Source organism: Onychostoma macrolepis, chromosome 09, assembly GCF_012432095.1.
Source record: "Onychostoma macrolepis isolate SWU-2019 chromosome 09, ASM1243209v1, whole genome shotgun sequence".
Classification (NCBI taxonomy): Eukaryota; Metazoa; Chordata; class Actinopteri; order Cypriniformes; family Cyprinidae; genus Onychostoma; species Onychostoma macrolepis.
Genome location: NC_081163.1, coordinates 30,393,286 through 30,413,923, shown reverse-complemented (window position 1 = coordinate 30,413,923; position 20,638 = coordinate 30,393,286). Strand labels below are relative to the sequence as shown.

At 37.4% G+C, this 20,638-nt stretch overlaps 1 protein-coding gene and 1 non-coding gene across 3 annotated transcripts in view; both read right to left on the bottom strand.

Moving 5' to 3' along the window:
* Positions 1 to 20,200, bottom strand: part of gsk3ba (glycogen synthase kinase 3 beta, genome duplicate a) — a 51,655-nt gene extending 31,455 nt beyond the window's left edge. Inside the window, exon 1 of one of the 2 annotated variants that reach the window (XM_058787836.1) lies at positions 19,230 to 20,200. In XM_058787836.1, the coding sequence (XP_058643819.1) occupies positions 19,230 to 19,317 (88 nt within the window). In that variant the 5' untranslated portion in view covers positions 19,318 to 20,200. The remainder of the gene's footprint in view (positions 1 to 19,229) is intronic. The other variant, XM_058787837.1, reaches the window with a different exon arrangement.
* Positions 7,014 to 7,088, bottom strand: trnaa-agc (transfer RNA alanine (anticodon AGC)). The gene has a single exon. It is a non-coding gene; the product is annotated as a tRNA-Ala (tRNA).
* Positions 20,201 to 20,638: the final 438 nt, after the last annotated feature.

The following is a 20,638-nucleotide window of genomic DNA, read 5'->3' as shown; positions in this document are numbered from 1 at the left end:
TTTAAAACAGTTATTCTAAATAGTAATAATATTTCCCAATGTTACTGCTTTTACAGCATTTTTTGTTTAAAGACAGTGGTGAGCATAAGATTTGTTTAAAAACATTTAAAAAGTCATTAATTATGCCAATCTTTTGACTGGCATAGAACATATATTGGCAAAATAATCCCGTGAATGTATATATATATATATTTTACCAACTGAATGTCTTTTAAATCACAAAATCTATGAAAATATACACACTAGTATTGGTCAAGACTGTAACCAATAAAAAACAGAAAGTTGTAAACATAATAATAATAATAATTGTGGACATGATCAGCCAAGATCAAGGTTTTTGCTTTTTTTCATTTTATGCCACAACTAAGGCTGGAAATCTAACAATGTGATTAACTTAAAATAACACACTTTAAAATAAACACAATAAATGACTGTGTGTAAATAAGAGTCCATAGATTGATTATTCATGCAAAAGTGTTCACATGAAATCAACATAGTCTGCACTTTCATATATATAGTTGATGAAACATCAATATTTCTTCATATACCCATACACTTCATATGTGGTGACAAATGATACCACCGCTGGGCTAAACATCAGCAACTGTAAAGTGATCCGTTCAGCCACTTCTCCTCTCCTGTTTTCCATTGACGTAAACTCTTTATCACTCCTGGCTGTGGTGAGGCATGGGTGGATGTTACCTCAGAGGTATGTGATGTTCAGAGCGCTAGAGAAGTGAAACTAATTGAAACAGAGAGGAAGGCCCTATCGAGAGTGAACATGAGTGAACACACACCCAGAGATTAATTCACATGTGTGCGCACATACCAGATCACAAACACGCAGCAGTCGCAGGCAGGAGTTTAATGTCTGTGAGGAATTGTGGATTATATATATATATTTCTGCTTTGCTCTGAGCATCGTGATCCGTGTCTTGACCTGTCCTCACAGATAGAATCGTATAGCACTTGTATGTCAATCTCACCGTGTGCTCATATACCTTTTTAAGCAGTCTGTTTGATCACTGTACGTCCAGCACACCACAATATCTCCTAGTGTTTTGAAGAAATCTCTGCTGTACTGGTTTTACTGTAAACTCACAAACATTTGATGGGCAAAACACTGTTGTAAACGTGAAGAGGCTTTGCTTTGTTCATCATAGAGTAGACCTGCCTTATCAAAGAGTCAGAGGTACTTTTATATTATAATCAAAAAACTAGAAAAGCCAATTAAACGGTTTTTAAAAAGCCAGACAGAGATGCTAATTCCCTAATATAATAAAAATCGCAGACCCAGATTGCTCCAAAAATAAGCTCGTCTGTCCCATGTAATTTTCAACCGATTTATGAATAAGAACGGAAAATAACCGCTCCACTTCACATATTGTCCAATGAAATTTGAACAACTTGTGCCAGATCATGATTGGTTGATGTATTATAGCTACATGACTAATGGGCATTGATGAATTGTGTAATATTCTAAAATATGTAATATATGGATTTTTTATTAAATTGACAGTCAGTCGTGCAAAATGCACGCAACCCATAGCAACACCTCAGATTGACAGATATGTAAAAATAAACAGGAATTTTACGACTTGAGCGATTAGTTACCGTTTTGTACAAATTGTAACGTTAATTCGAATTCAAATGCAATTTGTTTTATTGAACACAACATCATTGCTATTTGTCCGAGAGGGGCACTTCTGAATAATTTTGAAAAAGGGCAGGGGCTCAAGCCCCCAAAGCCCCCCCTTCTGCACATGCCTGGACACAAAGGTACATAGACTTGCTGTGCACTACAGTAATTTTATTACAGATGTTCTGAGGCCAGATGTGAAGTGAAAAACTTTATTTTAAAGCTTATTGCTCTGTTTTAAAATGAGTGTTCCGAGTATAATTTCAGTATCAGTTGCGAACATATATAGATATACATAGATATTTTTTACATTTCATTACTGTGAAACTTTAAAATAAGAAAAGTATGCAGTGTGCAGAGGTTAAATCTGCAGTTTTAATTTTAACGGCTCACAGGCAGTTAGACAGTCAGTCTTTAACCCCAATTACAGAGAGAGGAGGGTCAGCCAGGACACCTTAAAAAACATGACATGCCTTAGCGCATGTAGCTATCTCATTCTTTCACTCATACACACTGCAGATGTGTGGGAACGACTGTGGTTTGATAAAGGACTGATGACAATTAACTACACACAAACACACACAAATACTTAGCGTTTCATATAAGACTTGAGAGTGTGGTACAAAATTTAGAAGAACACTTCACCCCAAACCATCCTGTGCTAATTTTTAAATGACATAAGACACTATGCTTCACTTTAGGTCCTGATCACCCTGTGTCAGTTTATTTGGTGATAATGAACAGCTGACTGTACATTACCCCTTACATAACTCCTTCAGTTGACATGTTTTCAGTGAATTCAGCAGTACTCTGTTGGCCTGTGTCACCACTCATGACCTCACTACCACTGAGCCAATCAGAGCTCAGCATCTCTCACCGAGGGCACTGGCATGTCTGCATCACTCCACTGCAGCTAATGTTTAATCCTGCTCTATAAATAAACTCTGATCGGGCAGAGAGCGGAAGACAGTGTCTGCGTATGGCATGCGTGTCTGTGAATTACTGTAGGTCGAATTCAGCATTACAACAGAGTCTGTGTATTGAGCAAACTTATGTGCGTGAGTTCTCCACCTGTTTGCCAGATGACCCACATCTCACTCGCAGGGTGATAAATTTTACTATCAGTCTCATTCACACAGCTAGATTCGAGGGCTATACACTGGTTCTTGCATTCCTAGCTCTGGTTTCCCAAGAAAAGAAAATGTCATGTGTGCTTTTGTTGTATTTCAGTAACTCTGTATTTGTATGCCTTTCAGGTGGTTTTTGGATGATGGTGCCTTTAAAACACCTCTTCCACTTAACAGAAGTGAGCTGTTGTAACTTCAAGCCTTTAAGCATGTGACTTCTCAGACTTTCAACGATTCCTGAGTTTCTTCGTGCGTTTCAATCTGTCAGTGTTGTTCAAACCGATCACGATGTGGTAAAATGTAAGAGACCTGCCATTTTGTTTAAAGCTTTTTTCGTTAAAAGCAGAAGCTTATTTTCAAAATTTGGAGAGTCAGCAAAAGTAAATCTTTAAGTTATTGAGTTTTCCTTGATTTATTTTTGATCTGGCGCCTTTAGTATTTATCTCATGTTTCTCTTTGTGTCTCACCCCATCAGACAAAAAAAAAAAAAACCTGTCCATCATAACACTGAAAAAACAACTAAATGTAACACTGCAGCCAAAGACATCCATCCATTTGTTGCATATGCAAACAGATCAAGAGTTAAAAAAAAATTGCAGATAGAAAGCAAGATTTGTCCTGCTTAAACAGCTCCTAGGACCTAGGTGAACATGTGCTCCGACACCAAAATACAATAACCTCCGAGTATGTACTTCTTTTGATTAAGTACTTAGTTTGCAGCCATTAAAAAAAAAGGACGTTATATAGTGTGAATGTAATCGGGACATGTTACTTTTGTCATGTGTAGTTGCGTCACTTCACTGCCACTCTTCTCTGCCGTGGCCTAACGGGATAGTAAAGTGTCCATAACATGAGCACTTCAAAACATAGTAGTTCATCCTGGAACTTTTCAGCGAATGTTTTATGAATACTGTGAATGCTACTCACTTCACACATTGTTGTTCAACTACTATATAGTAGAGAAGTATACATACTTCGATACAGCCCTTCATTGGATTCAAGGTAAATTTTCAAGAAGTCACTGGGATTCGAACCCATGACCTGTTTGAGCTACATGATCAAAACTGCTCAGTTGCATAAAGTTAAACTTTTCTCAACTTGCTTATGATCACAGGACACCCTGCCACTCATATCGCTGAAAATCTGCAACCATCACTGAAAAATCAATGACTTCCTCTACTTTGCTGCAACAGAGCACTGTATGTGTTGAAGGCCCCTTTATGGCTCTGGTCTGATGTGAGATTTTTGGTTGATGTTTAACAGACAGCCGGTGTCTAACTGCAGGGAAATGACACACAGAGAACCAGCAGGATACAGGACAAACACACACACACAAATGCACGCAAAACTTTGATCTGTACCAGCTCACTACTGCCATGCTCCAGAGCGTGCATGACAAGTATCTGTATGAATCGCTAACACAGTATTCAAACCTCTGGCCACCCTGTCCAGATACCGTCAGATTATTCTGTCTTCTTTCTTTCTTCTTACATAAAACCCACACACACTACGCAATTCATATTGGCTGTCTCAGCCACCAGGGTCATCCAATGGTCACATATCAACACGTGAGAAAAGACAAAGACACATAAGAAAGAGACAGGAAACTGCAGCGGTTCAGGGAAGAGGTCCAGGATGCTCCACTACCTCCACTTGCCAAAATCACCATAAAGAACACAAAGCAAAACAGCAGAACCCAGTCAGAGCTAAAGGGGAAAATATTATTACAATGTTTGTAAGAGTCTCTTATTCCCAATTTGGTTCTAAAAGTTTAAAGCGACTACTACTGTTAATTTAACCAAAGTTTGTTAGTTAACCCAAAAATTCTGCGATCAATTGCCCACCCTCATGTGACTTGTCTATCTATGAAAAAAGGAAAATATTTATGAAAACTAAGGGATTTTTGTACCTCCATTGAAAGTCCATTCCTCCAAAGCTTTCAAGTTTCAAAAAGTTCATAAAGACATAGTAAAAGGAATCCATGAAGAATGCAGTTTAATTAAAGTCAAGATATAAGATTTAATTTAGGCTTTCGCTCGCATATAAACACTGATCGATGCCTATACATGGAGCACATTAAACGTGCAAAAACAAACCTGATTGGTTTTTGCAGAAGTTCAAATGTGCTCGAGTGAAACATGAGAAGAAAAACTCATTGGTTCCCAAGCACAGTGAAATCTCATTGGTCCGAAATCTCAATTGGTCCACCATTGCACCATTTTGGAGAGCATCACATACGTAAACAATGTATGTACGCGGATACATTGTTTGCATTCAGATCAGATCAGAGCATAAACAATGTATCCACGTACATACTTTGTTTACGTATGTGATACTGTCAAAATTGGCGCAAGAGTGCAAGAGGCGGCGGCAAATTGATGAATAAAGTCATTATTTTTGTTTTCTTTGCGCACAAAAAGTATTCTCATAGCTTTGTAAAATTACAGTTGAACCACTGATGTCACATGGATTATTTTTACGATGTCCTTACTACGTTTCTGGACCTAAATTGTGTTAGGATCCTTGCTGTCTATGGGAAAAATATCTTAATTTGTGTTCCGAAGATGAACGAAGGTCTTACAGGTTTGGAATGACATGAGGGCGAGTTATTAATTTTTGGGTGAAATATCCCTTTAAACTTAAAATCACTAGCTGACACTTTATCCAATGCTGCTTATGTTGGATGCAAGGTACAAATTGTACTTGTTCTCTGGGAATCGAACCTATAACCTTACTGTTGATACCACTATGCTCTACTTTTTGAGCTTCAGGAACATGCTACCATCTAATTGGCTGTTATTATGCCGTATCACACTTTCCTTTCTCTATCAGAATAAACTAAATACTTGGTTGAAAACATTTAACAAAAATGACCTAAAACTTTAATACAACTGTTATACCATATGGCATTGCAAATCTAGTTATTGTTATTAAATATTGTTGTTAGTAATAGTGTCACTTTGTATGCTAGCATTGTTTATATATTTGAGAGAGTCAATGGTGTAAAAGACTGAAAATATGGAAGGCTTTACGCATGAAGTGTAGCTTTGATTGGCAACTCAATCTGAATTTCTCAAGCATAACAAACATTGCTTCAAGGCATGATAAACTAAACAGTAGCAGTCACCTTTTTATGCCTGCTGAAGTGTGTAGTAATGGGTGTTTGCATGCATATATGTGTGTGTGTGTGTGTGTATAAATCAGCTCTGAGCAGATAAGAGAGAAACATGTCAGAATGGAAATGATCAGGTAAGTGGAACGCAGACTCTGCTCTTTAATAACACACCGATAAAGTAACACACTGCTGTACCTCCAACATAAGACGTTCAAATCGAGACCTGTACTGCAGGTTAACATAAAAAAAAAAAAATGTTCTTACTATTGGTAAACTTTGGGGGAAGCTACTTTTTAGGTGTGAAGCTAAAAGCAACTCAAATAGTAGCTAAACTCCAGTCAAGCTCCTGAAAAAGCAGACAGCTTCACTACAAGCTACTAATGAAAAGTAGCTAACTACACTGAAGCTATGTAAGCAGGCGATATCTTTAGAAGTACATAACTATCAGATGAATCAGATAATATAATTTATTTTTGCAATTAGCGCAGCATTTATCTGCCTCAAAAACTGAGGATCTCAGTTAGCATGGTGAAATGATGAATGATATAAGTGATTAAATTTAGAGCACTGTTTGCAAAGGAAACAATGACATCTACGTTGCATAATGTTGCAAAATCACAACACAGTCCAGAATGTAACGAGATTAATGTTACAGGCCAATGCATGCAGTCACAGGCAATGTGTATTCTGAAGATAGGCCAACATTTCAATTGTAAGTCTGAATAAATTCCATATTGTGAGCATCACTATCACATTGTTACTTTCATAATGCCATAGTACAATTCATTAAGCTCAAAGTATACTCTGTTTTTTACATATACAATTAGTGTGCTGTAAATTTCGTCATCAGCATAATACGCGTATGCCGTAAGCAGCCCGGTTTTTCTAAATCGCACATGCTCAGGTCGGGTCACACGTGCATTAAATTTTTCCTAATTAATCTAAAAGGTGGCAACACTGGCCCAGTCTGTTGATTCAATTGAAAAAAGAAACAGTAGAGATGGAAAAACTACCGGAGAGTCAGCGCTACCACATTTACATTTACATTTACATTTATGCATTTAGCAGACGCTTTTATCCAAAGCGACTTACATTGCATTCAAGTTACAGTTTTTTACATTTTATCAGCTCTTGCTTTCCCTGGGAATCGAACCCATGATCTTGGCGTTGCTAGCGCCATGCTCTACTAGTTGAGCTACAGGAAAGCCACAGGTGTCAACATTGAAAATCACATATGAATCACATATGTCTAGATTAAAAGACATTTTAACTAATTGTAGTTTCTGAGAAGAAATAGAGCAAACACTGACACTTTCTAGTGTGCGTACAATAAACATTTGCGTCAAAACTTAAGTGCACTTTGGGCTTCATGGCTGCTTTAGCATCAGATATTGCCTTTGTGTATTTAACTCAGATTCATTTAAATTTGAATAATGCAGCATTTGGAAGAATAAACAAACAAGCATGATTTGGTTTTGGAGCAAAAGTTAATGGCTTGATTTTTGGTGAACTATCAGTTTAAACCAAACCAAGGATAATTGTCACAAGTGATTTTGCAGAATATCATATATTATTTGTCATATTTACATTTAGCAGACGCTTTTATCTAAAGCGACTTACAAATGAGGACAATGGAAGCAATCAAAATCAACAAAAGAGCAATTTAAAGAATTTTTTAAAGAATAGAATTAGAATAGAGATTGCTAGAGTTAGAGGGTCAAATAAAGATGGAAGAGATGTTTTTTTAGCCGATTCTTGAAGATGGCTAAGGATTCATACAGAATTGATTTAAGAACCATATTAAATATACATTTGAGAATTATATACACAAGTAAAAAATTTTAATACAAGTGAAACATACAAGCTCATCACTGCTAAAAAAATGATCCATTCCTTGTTTTTCCATTCATCTTTTTATGTCTGTCCAGTGTTTCATAAGAGAAAAACATATCCAAACCTCCTACACAGTCTTTTTTCCATTTTACAAAGGAAATTGCAGAGATCTCAAAATGGGTACCAAGGTTTTCAAGTCATTCAGGGAATTGTGGGTGGGGGAAGTGAGAGAGAAAGAGAAAATGTGTGGAATGTACTGGCCCATAATTTGGGTTGCTGCAGAAAACCTTAGCTGGAACTGCAGATTTTATCAACTGGTCCATCTCAGTGAGACAAAACATCATACCCTCCATTTCAACATGGCTCTTCATATACCCAACAGAATTAGGCCAATGAGAAGAGACAGCTCGGCTAAACATGAGGATGCTCCTATGACCCCATGACAAATGTTGAGAGTTATGGTGTGTACAGAGATAACAAGGCTAAACAGACAACATACAAATTTGCAAGTGTCAAGCACTTTCAAATGCTTCCCGTGTAGCTACTCAGACCAAGTAGTCAATAACTGAAGTGCCACTTTTCCCACAACTTGGATTTCAGTGTCAAGAACTACGACCAGTTACAGAATAAGCCAAAATTCTGATGTGAGGTTAACAAAATGTAAATCAATAACCTGCTTCTCTATACTGAGGCATGTAACACTGCTGTAAGCTGGACGTTATTGACTTTCAACAGGCCAATCTATGCAATAATTAGGTTTCTAAATGCAACAGATGTTTCTCTATGATTTCATTCCCCTATGGAGCCCTGAAGCACTCACAGTTTATTGACATTTGGGAAACACATTCTGTGATAAGACTGAAACATCAATGATAAGAACATCAGTGATGAGAAAAAACATCTCACTTTTCTTTAACCAGAAATCTATGATCAAAGTCAGTTCATTTCCCGACGTCACTTTTTATCTCAGGAGTAGGAGCGGTTTCATCTTTTATGTACATGACATTCAACATTACTGAAAACCTGGATTTGCACAAAGACTTTATCTTTCCAGAAAATTGAATGACATCTCCCTGGCGTAGTAACTTGCTCTCAGTGCATTCAACTCTCTTCCAATTCTGTTCTATCACCAGCCATTCATGTGTGACATACATTAGTGTCATCTCCGACGATAAACAGCCTCACTGGAATCAAACCCACACTACACACTTATTGCAGAGCCCAAACCTGAACTGGGCGTGCTATGGCCACATTTTTACCAAAGAAACATATTGCTTAAACAGACAGTTCTTACAAAAAGGAACATTCTGTCATCATTTACTGACCCTCAAGTCATTCTAATCCTGTATTTTCTTTTTGCCATTTAAAACAAAACTGGAGATGTTCACTACTATTCAAAAGTTTAGGTTTAGTAAGATTTTTCTCATGCTTTTGTCAAGTCACACCAAGGTTGCATTTAGCCTATACTAAAAAATACAGCAAAACAGTAATAGTATGAAGTACTATTACAACAACTGCTTTCTATACTAATATATTTTAAAATGTAATTTATGCAAAGCTGAATTTTCAGCATCATTACTCCAGTTTCCAGTGTCACATGATCCTTCAGAAATCATTCTAATATGCTGATGTTAAAACATTTCTTATTCTTATCAGTGTTGAAAACAGTATTTGAAATAGAAATATTTCCATTTCAAATTTTTGAACTTGAGACATGTCATCTTCATACCTTCATCTTCAACTGCCTGGAATTGAAGGCTATCTGGTCTCTGGTAAGAGTACACATTACTATTGCATAACATAACCTATCAACACCATTCAAATCTTGTTATATCTTGAAATTGTAGCTTTTTTTTTTTTTTAAAGTTTGAATGGCATTTTAAAATATTCTTCCTAAATTGAAGGGAAAAAAAATCTGTGTGGAAAGAGAACGGGTGTGGGCAATAATCAATATAGAGTACATACTGTATACGTACAGCTTAGTCAGCCACACCCTGGAGCTGCTTATGGCTCCCTCTTCCCCTTTTTCTTCTCAGCTCCCATCCCCCAACCTTCTCTGAACTCATGTATAGGAAAGCGGTGAGGGGCCCCTGGACGAAGATTTCACCTGAAAAGGCTGTGATCCTAAGCAGGTGGCTTAAACTTTGGTTAAAAGTGCACATTGCTGGAGTAAAGCTGAAACTACAGCTATTGTATATACTAACGGTATTGATATACTGAATATACAATATAAATTCACAAAGATCTTAATGCAGTTTTTATTGACCTACTACGTTTCTTAAAGATGGGCATTTTGCATCAGAAATCCTTTCAAATGTTTTTTGAGCGGCAAAAACCTATTAGAAGTTGATAGTTCCATTTATTTCTGCGAATAAGTTCAAACTGCCAGTGAATCAATGATTCATTTTATCACTCAAATTAGATGTTGCCATGTGGTATATAATATAAATGTTTTAGTAAAAACATAGCAACGTAAATATTGTTACTACTTTGTATTGTTATATTGGTGAAATGAAAGCGATTAATTACTCTTTCATTTAGTTTTAGTTTTTACATTGAACATTTTAAGGCCACACACCAAACCGTTGGCCAATGTCGGGCCGTCGGCGAGCGTCTGTTGGGCTAGTTTGGCGTGTTCCACACATCGGCGGCAGTTTCAGCATGTTGAATCGGTGTCGGAGCCATCGGCGAGAGCAAGAACTCTAATTGGATGTTCAGTCTAGCGAATGAGTCAGTGCACGAGAATTAAAGCGAAAGATGAAAACGAACAAGAAAATGAAGGCGGTACAGACAGAAGGCTGTTCTCATGTCACCTGATCTTACCCAAGCATTCCAATATGCAAAAATTTTCATAACATGAGCCGATTAAAATAAATATAGTTAATAACCTAACTGATATTCAAAGTGGTAAGCAAGCACTCCTTTGTTTAAGTTTCGTATATCTGCGCATCTCTCATATATCCTTGTTTTGGTTTCTCCTTTTTAATGGCGAATATATATTATAAATAGCAGCCGTTATAGACAGCTAATTCCTCTCACACAGGCGCAAAACGCAAGGCAACAACACCGTCGGCTTTCGTCGCTGCTAGTTCTTTCAAGTCAGCTTGGTGTGTCCCGGCATTTAGAATCAACTTGACTACAATGGCTCTTTGGGTAGATCATGGGTTATCTGAAAAAAAAAAAAAAAAAAATCCTTTAAAGCCATTTCAGAGAAAATTCTGAAAATTATCCAGATATTACTTTATTAGCCAACCTTAACTGTAAAGGATGAACAACACCAACTGAGACCATATGTCTTCTGAGGCCTTTACTAGTTTTACAGTATTCTTTACTAGAGACCGTTATGTTCTTGTGATTGAACACAACCATCAATCACTAACATGATAAAAAGAGACACCCAAAAAGACAATGACCAAACGCTCAGCTTTATGCTGTAAAATTAACGTTGCATCCATTTACACAATAATATGGTCGGTCTGCTGGCTTTTAAATGCTAAACAAGGATCTCATTGTCCCTGGACAGCTGCCTTTTCCGGAAAACAAACTGAGAAGAGGGGGTTGGGGAGGTGGTCTGAAGAATCGCACGTCCCACTTCAGAACCAGCTGCTACGGCCGACCACTAATGCAGTCTCCTCAGATCAGCTGCCAAGTCACACACGTGTGCACACTTGTAAACGAGACAAGCCGTGAGCAAATCTCTTCATGTGCAAGAGAAAGGAACAACACGTACTAAAAAGAGTTCCTTCAAAGTTTTGCAAAAAGGTGACTTCATTGGAAATACAAAAATGAAGTCACAGCGCGTCTAAAATATTTTGTGTGTGCAGAAAGGGATTTAACTCAGAGATATCAAACTGTGTTCTGATCTGAACCTACCTTGAAATATATCCTACCATGTCTTCATCACAGCCTAAAGTACTGCCACGTCCATCTTTTTGAAGAACACACCCTTCTCCTCTCCCTAGGTAATATCTGACTCATGGGTTGCCTCTTCCAAACCTACTACAACCACAATTTATTGTCAATGAGAGAACCATTTGGTTTCAGTATATCTGTCCAAACAGAAACCCTGTGTAAAACCTGTTGGAGCACGTCTGTTGAGACTGACACCAGATGTATGACGACATCATGGCTGGCATGCGGCGCCTGGCTTTTCTCGTCTTCAAGATCTCTGCTGAATGGAATCCGCACTTAATATCTGTTACTAAGGTGACAACATCACACATCAATAGACTTCCTCAGATAAGACCTTAACAAGAAAACAAAGAACATGGATCTGCAGCACCTGCTAAGCTTTTTGGTTGAGCTAACCTAAACAGGAATTAAGAGAAGACTAATAACATCATGAACAGCATTTGTATTATTAGCATGAGCATTAATGATTGTTGACCAGGAATGGGGTCAATTAACAGAAGGAAACGAACAAGAGATCAAAATAAGACCTCAGAGGAACAGATTACTGTGTATGAAAGCAGTGTCAGAGCCTGCATATCTATAACGTAGCATTTACACTCAGCATTTTCCCTTTTTGCCTTTGAGCAGTCTGTAAAATGGTCCTTTGGGAGCTTGGTATTTCTCAAGTCGCTCAACAGAATTTACCTAGAGGGAATTTACTCAATCTTAAAAAAAATCCCGCAAAGACCGCTCAGCAAATGATACTTTCTGGAATTACTTCAAATGTAAGGATGAATCTCTGTGTAGTACTTTACAGGAAAGAATCATGCAACTAAGACAAATTACAGCGTACAAGGAACAGCTGAAAGAAACTTCTATATGGTGGAGTTTTCTTATGTATTAATTTGCAGAATAGGGTTCAGTTCCATTTCAGACCACCCAGTCAATTGAAAGATATTCTGTTGGGACGAAGAACCCATTACCCCTTATCAAATGCTAAATTTTGTTAAAAAAATAAAAATGTTAATAATTCGATAACACTGTTTAATGTTAAATCCAAGTGTGCCGCACGTGACCTGAAAAGTGAAGCCAAGACACTTTGATCGCCATCTTGTGGCTGTCAAAGTCATAAACCCCGCCATCTCCATGTAAATGAATGGGACATGAGCCAAACTAAATAATCAAATTACACTTCAAATAAATTTTTCCCAAAGATGCTTTCCATCATTTTCAGGAGTTATTGCCATGCTTACATATGTTCAAGTGTTTTTCTGATCAGTTTGCTTTTAGTGAATTATTTGCTGCTGTAAAAAAAAATGGGGTGTGGCATCATGATTGTGAGCTTGCGATTGGGTCTGAGTTTGGGCAGGACTTTGATACTCGGCCTTCAAATGAATCACTACTGCGCAGGCTCGGGCTCCAGATAACGTTATTTTTGCAAGATGAAAGCGGCCATACAGAGACGTTTTGTTTCACTTTTCTATAGTGGAATGAATTGGAGATGTGTCATCCAGCTTTTTTATTTATTTATTTTACAGTCTAGGGTTAAATCATTTTTAAAGCTCAAAATGAACACAAACTTCTCATTTAAAAATAATGTTGTTGATCCTAAATTCACTTTCGTTTTTAACTTTAGACAAAACAATATAATTTTTACCATTTATCAGAACACGAACATAATTACCATATTGACCCGAATAGAAGACGATGTTTTATAAGACGAAAAAACACGTTCGTCTTATATTCAGGGTCTAGACCAGGGTGTCAAACTCAGTTCCTGGAGGGCTGCAGCCCTGCAGAGTTTTGTTCCAACCCTGCTCCAACACACAAACCATGTAGTTTTCAAATAAGCCTGAAGGACTTGATTAGCTGAACCAGGTGTGTTTAATTAGGGTTGGAGCTAAACTCTGCAGGGCTGTGGCCCTCCAGGAACTGAGTTTGACACCCCTGCACTGTAAAAAAAATAAAATAAAATAAAAAAATAAATAAAAAAAGTTGAGCCAACTTAAAATTTTAAGGCAACAAACTTCAGCAGATTTTTGAGTTCTCTCAACTTCTTGTTTAAAGTTTATACAACAAAAATTTGAGAATCTCCCACAAAAACAAGTTGAGCAAACTCAAAAATCTGCTGAAGCTGGTAAAAAGTGTTCTCTCAACTTTTTTTTTTTTTTACAGGTGTGGTCTAGACTTTGACATGTCAATAATACACCCACAACAATAGGTGGCGCCAAAAACACATAAAACGAGTGTGCCATGAAATAAGCAATGTAATGTGTGTTGTAAAGAGCGCGAGAGAAAACAAAAGAAAAAGAAAAGCTTACAATGGCACAAGTCATGACTGTCATGTTAGCCTGATGGGACCAAACTTCCTCTGTAAGTGATTTTAAAACATAAGACAGTACCCAGATTTGAAGACTACAATAAGATTTCAATTTTACTGATAATAAAATTTTGGTAGGCTACTATGAGATGGATAGCCTAAATGTTATATAATTCAGATGGCCTACCTGCTATTTTTATGGTATATCAATAAGCGTATATTTTTCAATGTCATTGTTGATACATTTTCCCAGTATTTACCATACTTTCAAAACAAAAATAGGAAAAATATGCATTATCCAAAAGGTACATCTGGAAAAAGGGGGGTTGTCTTATATTCGGGTCAATATGAAATCAGCACTGTTCACACCCTTAATCAAAATTATGAAGACAGAAACTATAAAACTATCCTCTTTCATAATCAGGTGTTTAACAAGACGTACAGTTCTCAAACGAGATGAAGTTAACTTTTAATTAAAGTACTGAACTGAATAGCAGCTTGTTCTTAAGACCATTTACTTTGGATTGTGTAAGAGTTCATATTTGTTTTTGATATCTGCACTTTAAACAGCTTCCTTGCATCATACTTGGCAGAAAGGCAGTTACTTCCTGTTGATGGTTTCATGAGATTGGGAGACAAGATCTCCTGTGATGTGTGAGACAAAGGCTAAACTAATCATATAAGCTGTGAGAACTTTTGTGGCTTTTCTGAATGAATGCCATGTCATCAAAGGGAACTGCAGCAAACTTCCTGAAGCACACTGTCAATCAACCGAAAATAGCGCATTTCACTAGTTCACTGCCTCTGAAGAACAAAGAGCTATCATTAGATCCAGCATAAGTGATCCATACATTGTGGCAAGAGCTCAACAATGTACATGAATTTCCTGTTGAAACAAGTCACATAGCCTACTGTAAAAACCTTATTTAGGATTTCTACCTCACGATTTCAAAATTTTCAAGTCCACATTATTTCCAGTTTTCACGGTTTCAAAGTACTGTATGCAAAATTGTATTAGTCACAGAAAAAAATGTAAATAAATAAAACAGGCGAAGTCACGCAGTTCGTGATGGACAGATCGTTAACGGCTAGTCTATGGTAATACAGTACATCGGGCAGGACATCCAAACACTCGATCATTCATCCACCTCAAATATGGCTTATCATCTGAAATATACAAGTATTAGCAACTTTACATGGCCGCTCAGTCTAGTGTTAACCTAGAGAAATGTACGCTGTTCAAGTGTCTGTGTGAAGTGTGAAGATAGCGTGCTCACTGCAGGACAGATGGAGGCGCCGGTGCGCTCACTTGCTCCTTACACAGCCTACTCCTTAATTTTAGCTCATACCGATAAGAGAAATACATCTTTCAAATCTGTAAAGCCTCTACATTTATTTGTGTGCACTCACAATAACAACAAAACGCTTTTGTAAAATAATGAAGGCAAACAGGATGTTCTTTCTGCCGTCTCGGTCTCTGTGAACTTTAGTGCAAAACTCCATGTATATCTTTGCCTTACAGACATTAAAAATATATCTTTAGAGAGTGAAGTGTCTACTTTCAAATGAACCAATTCAAATGGAAAACAAATATTCTCAGATTATGTAATCCATATGAAACACGCATACAGGCACTACTGCATAGAGTCAGTGTCGCCGACTTAAACTATGCTTTCTTTGTTTTCAGCTAAAGAGATTATCAAACTATTAAAATGTTAATGCAGCCTCTTTACTGTTTTTCCCTGACATATTAATAATCATTACTTCTGCCGGTGAGCTGTGGCAAGCTTTATGTGTGTGCTTGAGCGCTTATTAGGCTATGTAGGAAATTAAAGGCTCATAATTATTTAAATGATTTATTAATAAACGTGTGATTAGTCGATTAATGCTTAAAATGAACGACTACTAGTCAACCAGAAAAATCCTTAGTCGAGGGCAGCCCTAGTGAAGTTGTTTAACATCCTGTATTAATAATCATTCAATAACACAAACACCCACTTTTTTTTTTTTTTAAGTGCCAAAAACTGTTATGAGCACTGGAAAAAACACTGATCAACCTCTAAGGTATGAAGCTAACCAACCTGTACTAGAATTTTTGATTTTGATTAAAGTTATTTTAATATGTTGACAAAACGCAATATTCGCAAACTTGTTTAAGAGGGGGAAAAAAAACACTCAAGTACTTAACTTCTGCTGAAGCAATGATGCCTCCAGTCCATCAATTACTGCTGAATGCTACTTGTGATTGCAAAAGACGGTATGGATGTACACGTGCAAAGATACAAGGAGTTGTGCTGAGGGTGCAGGAAAGCTTCCACACATCCACAGAAGCTGACAGAGCCAGATGTTAATGGAGTGAGGTGAAAGGTGCAACCCACCTTACCGAATCCACAGAGAGAGACAAAAGAGAGCGTGTTTTATACTGCAATTGTCAATTGGGTAAATAAAGATCAATGAAGAACCAAATGGGTAAGCACAAAATGAGATTGACAAATAAAGATGACAACTGAGGCAACAATAAGAAGCATGTGCTAAAAGTCTGACTAAATTTGTTCCTTGAACTTTGTGAAGTAATCTAATGTCATACCTTAAAGTCAACATGAAATGTTGTTTCTAACAATGTTGTACCCTTCCCTCCCCACCAAGTCAAACAGAATATTCTGAAAAAAAAAAAAAAAAACAACTAACAAGTTTTAATCCATTGGGAGTTGATTGGATCAAAAAGTGGGCACTGCATTTAAGGGGAGGGGTTAAGAGGGACGTCAGCCGAGAGGTAAAGACATTTCATGGGCAGAGCACATAATTACATTTTGATAAAAGATTGCCAAGACAAATGGATTATGGAATAATATTTATCAAATGACTCTTTCACAATAAGATCAGGAACATGCATTTAAGTGAATAGGGTAGATTTTGACTTCATATTGACTAAGTGAACAATACTACATTATATCCCAAAATAACTCAGTATTGTTGAACTGTGAATGCACAAAATTGTAATGCTGGACATATAGCAATAAGGTCTGAGAAAATGCATTTAAATGGGCACATTCCTATCTCTATTACTATGACAGAAGAAGGGACAAAAAGACATCTGTCTGAAAACAGATGGCACAGCTGTAGGACCATAACAACAACATCCATCATATTAAGGCTGCAATGGCGGTTGAGGTAAACTAAAATTAGCTATTTATATGTTACTGATGATTCCTGCTTGTTAACATTTTGGGTCAAGTGTGTAGTTTTAGGAGGTTGGATAAACAGTCACTACTTAATTCAACCCGGTTTAAAAGGAAACATCCAGTGCTGTCAATCAGGACACTTAAGAGCACTTGAATTAAAACATTTTATATAATAACTGGTACTTTAAAAATAAATAAATAAAAAGTTCAAGCATTGTACTAGGTAAAGTAATGCAACCGAGAATTGGTTAAGGGTGAGCAGGAGTGCGCTGGATCTGCACAGCTAAATAAATACTCTGTAAAACCATATTATTATGATTAATACAGACATATGATGTGACCATGTGATTTCTTTTGTTACAAAGTTGTGTCCATACCACTGCTTGCTGTAGTTAATAGGGTGAAAGGTATGAACCCTTCTGAAGGGCCACAGGATCAGGAGAGCGACTATTTGAATTTTATTTTCAAAAAGGTTAGCACATAAGATGTGTATGGAAAGCAATTTCAAAATTATTTTTTACTGCTACTTTTTTTAATTACAAGAATGAAATTCAACAGTGACTAGTATTATTTATTTTTTTTTTTTCAGTTTCACTAGTAACCCTTCATTAGATACTACTACATATTACAATTATGACTAGTATCTTTTTAATTAGTAACTGAATCATTCATTAATAATTTTTCCTTTGCTAATTGTGACAATCCCAAATATTTTCAGGTGAATTTTATTAGGATCGGTGTGTCACATATCAACTAGCTGCTTCCGACTAGTATGTATTTATATTTCAGATTAACTAATAACTATATATTAAGTATTTTGGAAAGGGCAATACACCAGTAGACATAATAGACCTGTAGAAATTTGTCAGATTATCGATGTCAAGGTTATGTTCATGTGACATTGCAATACAGTGAAATTTAAAGTTTTATATTATAGAAACTTATGTTAAAGCAAATACCACCAAAAAAACTATCGAAATATACATTGTTACAGTAAAACTAAACTACTCATGTTGTGTCATAAAATTTCATTCATATCACCCACCCTATTAATTACTAGTACTTATTCTTTAGTTACTCATAACACCTGAAATCTAACTTTTTCTAATAGTAATTAGAATAGACACCAGTATCTATTAATTAGACCTATATTACAATTTAAAACTTACTACTAAAATTGAACTATAAGGTAACAATTCTAACTAGTCATTATATATGAGAAGTGTAAAAAAAAAAATACCTAAATAAGAATTGTTACTAGTGACATGTGTCATAGTTACTAGTATCTCATATACAGATACAAATATATAATAAATACATACCCATAAAGCTGAAAAAAGGTGCCAGCAACAACTGGAACACATAGTAGTTGGAGGCAAACAATTGATACAATTATAAAATTTACAATATCTTATTACGGTCACTTGACTGTCCTTAGTAGCAAAGGAATAATTACTAGTATAGTGTCATATATACAAGTACATAACTAACTGAATAGATTTAAAAAAAAAAAAAAGCTACTAGTCATTATTGGATAGCTTAATTTTGAAAGCTTAATACTAGAAAACATTAAAACATGCTAGTCACTACTGAAGTACTTAAAATTAAGCTGTTGTATTATATAAAAATATATTATAACTACTGGATGATTAGTTATGAGAAAGGTACCTAATAAAACAGATGCTAATTTAAAAATGGTATTATGGCGAGCTGCTGTCAGAGGGCCAAGTACAGCCTCAGCTCTGTGGCTGTTCATCTCTGATACAGTCTCATGTGCTATCAAGACCTTCTTTACATTAAAACGCACAGAAAAAAAAAAAAAAAGAAAAAGTTCCCTCGCCACCAACCTGGCCTGAACCTCTGCCGGTCGTGCCCGATTAACCCACGGCGGGGCCCCGGTATCGGCTCAGCTGTGGGATAAAGCACGCCGACCGATTTAAAATGGAACACGTCGTATTTCACCCAAAGGTGACACTCGAAGGCACTCAAATCTCAGCTCATGTGCCTGACTCGGTCGATGCGCCATTCTCGCTTCTTAAAGCGACCATGCTCGGTCAATAGCACGAGTGGCCTCGCCAAAGCACTAAAAGCAGATCTCCCGCTGTCCAAAAATCATACTTACTGCTGACTTTCATGCTGCCGAATGCTGACGGCTGCGGCACTGGCTTGCAGCTCTCAGCGAAGGAGGTGGTTCTGGGCCGACCAGACATTTTCCGATCAGAAATCCCACGCGTCTCTCAGAGTAAAATACGCTCGGTTGTCTTGAACGAATCCGTTTCGACCCACGGCAAGCGGTTTGCCTCCGACTTAAATAATAAGGAAAATGGTGCGAAAGCAACTCGGCTGTCCGCGATCGTTTTCTTCAGTGAGCTCTCAAGCGTCTCGCTTTCAGATCATTTTCCTCGGGATCGCTTTTCTGTGACTATTAGTATCGTCTTCAGTGATGAAACCTCAGATAAATTCGCTCATGAAATTGGCCTTTTCCCAGTTTCCCTCGAAACAAAACCCACCGATCCTCGTCGGTTTCTTTCTCTCTGACTGGAACAGAGATTTACACAAAGAACACAGTCCGTGTCTAAAATACCCTCACGACACTGAGAAATTGAAGTGGTTTTTCATCACCATTCAGTATTTTTCATATACTGAGGTGGAGACTCAGCGATCCTGTAGCACCAGCCATGGCGGCTTCCTTGCTCTAACCAACGATACTGAGAATTTTCCAATTGCCCAATTTCAAGACTGCTATCCTCGACCCACTTAACTCCATGCACACGGATGAACAAATAAGAAATCCAAAATATACACGGGTAATTCAAGAAACGAGCCAAACGTGCGGCTCCAAAAGGAAACGGTGCTCAGGTTCCCCACGGTAATTCAGAAATTTCCTTTTTTATTTCTTCTCCGTCGGTCTGTGCTCGTTCTCTTTGTCACTCCGACCGATGAACGTAAACTACGCTGCGTGCGCAAGAGTTGTAATAGAGTTGAACGGGAGCACAGATGGGGTTACGCCACACCGCTGCGTCAAGAATCGGAAAAATGTGAACGCGCAGGAAGGCCTGGGGAGGTCTGAGTCAGCCAATCGGGCGCCGTTCCTTGCAGATGGGCGGGGCGTCGGCGAAACACTCAGCCAATCGAATGCGTTTGTCCGCAGAACACATGGCGTAATTCGCCAATCTGTCAGGGTTCTGCAGCCGTGGATGACGCGCGGAAATCGAACGTGGGCGGGCGCGTGGAATGACTGATTGTAAAATCACCCAATAAGCGTAACCGAGGAAAAGAAACGAACCAATTGTGAAGAAGCATCAATGGCGCAAAAGGAATCAAGCTGCACTGTTGCTAGTCAGCTGAGCCCCTGTGATCTGTTCCGTGACCTGACGCTTTGCCATTGGTACAGAGTAATTTTCAAATCACTCACATATGCCTTGCATCAATTTTTGATTATAATCACTTAATTAGCGTGTCAGCATTAAAAAATAAAAAAAATACTAGTAATTTATAGTATAGTGTTTTTGAACCATTCTATAGTAAAGT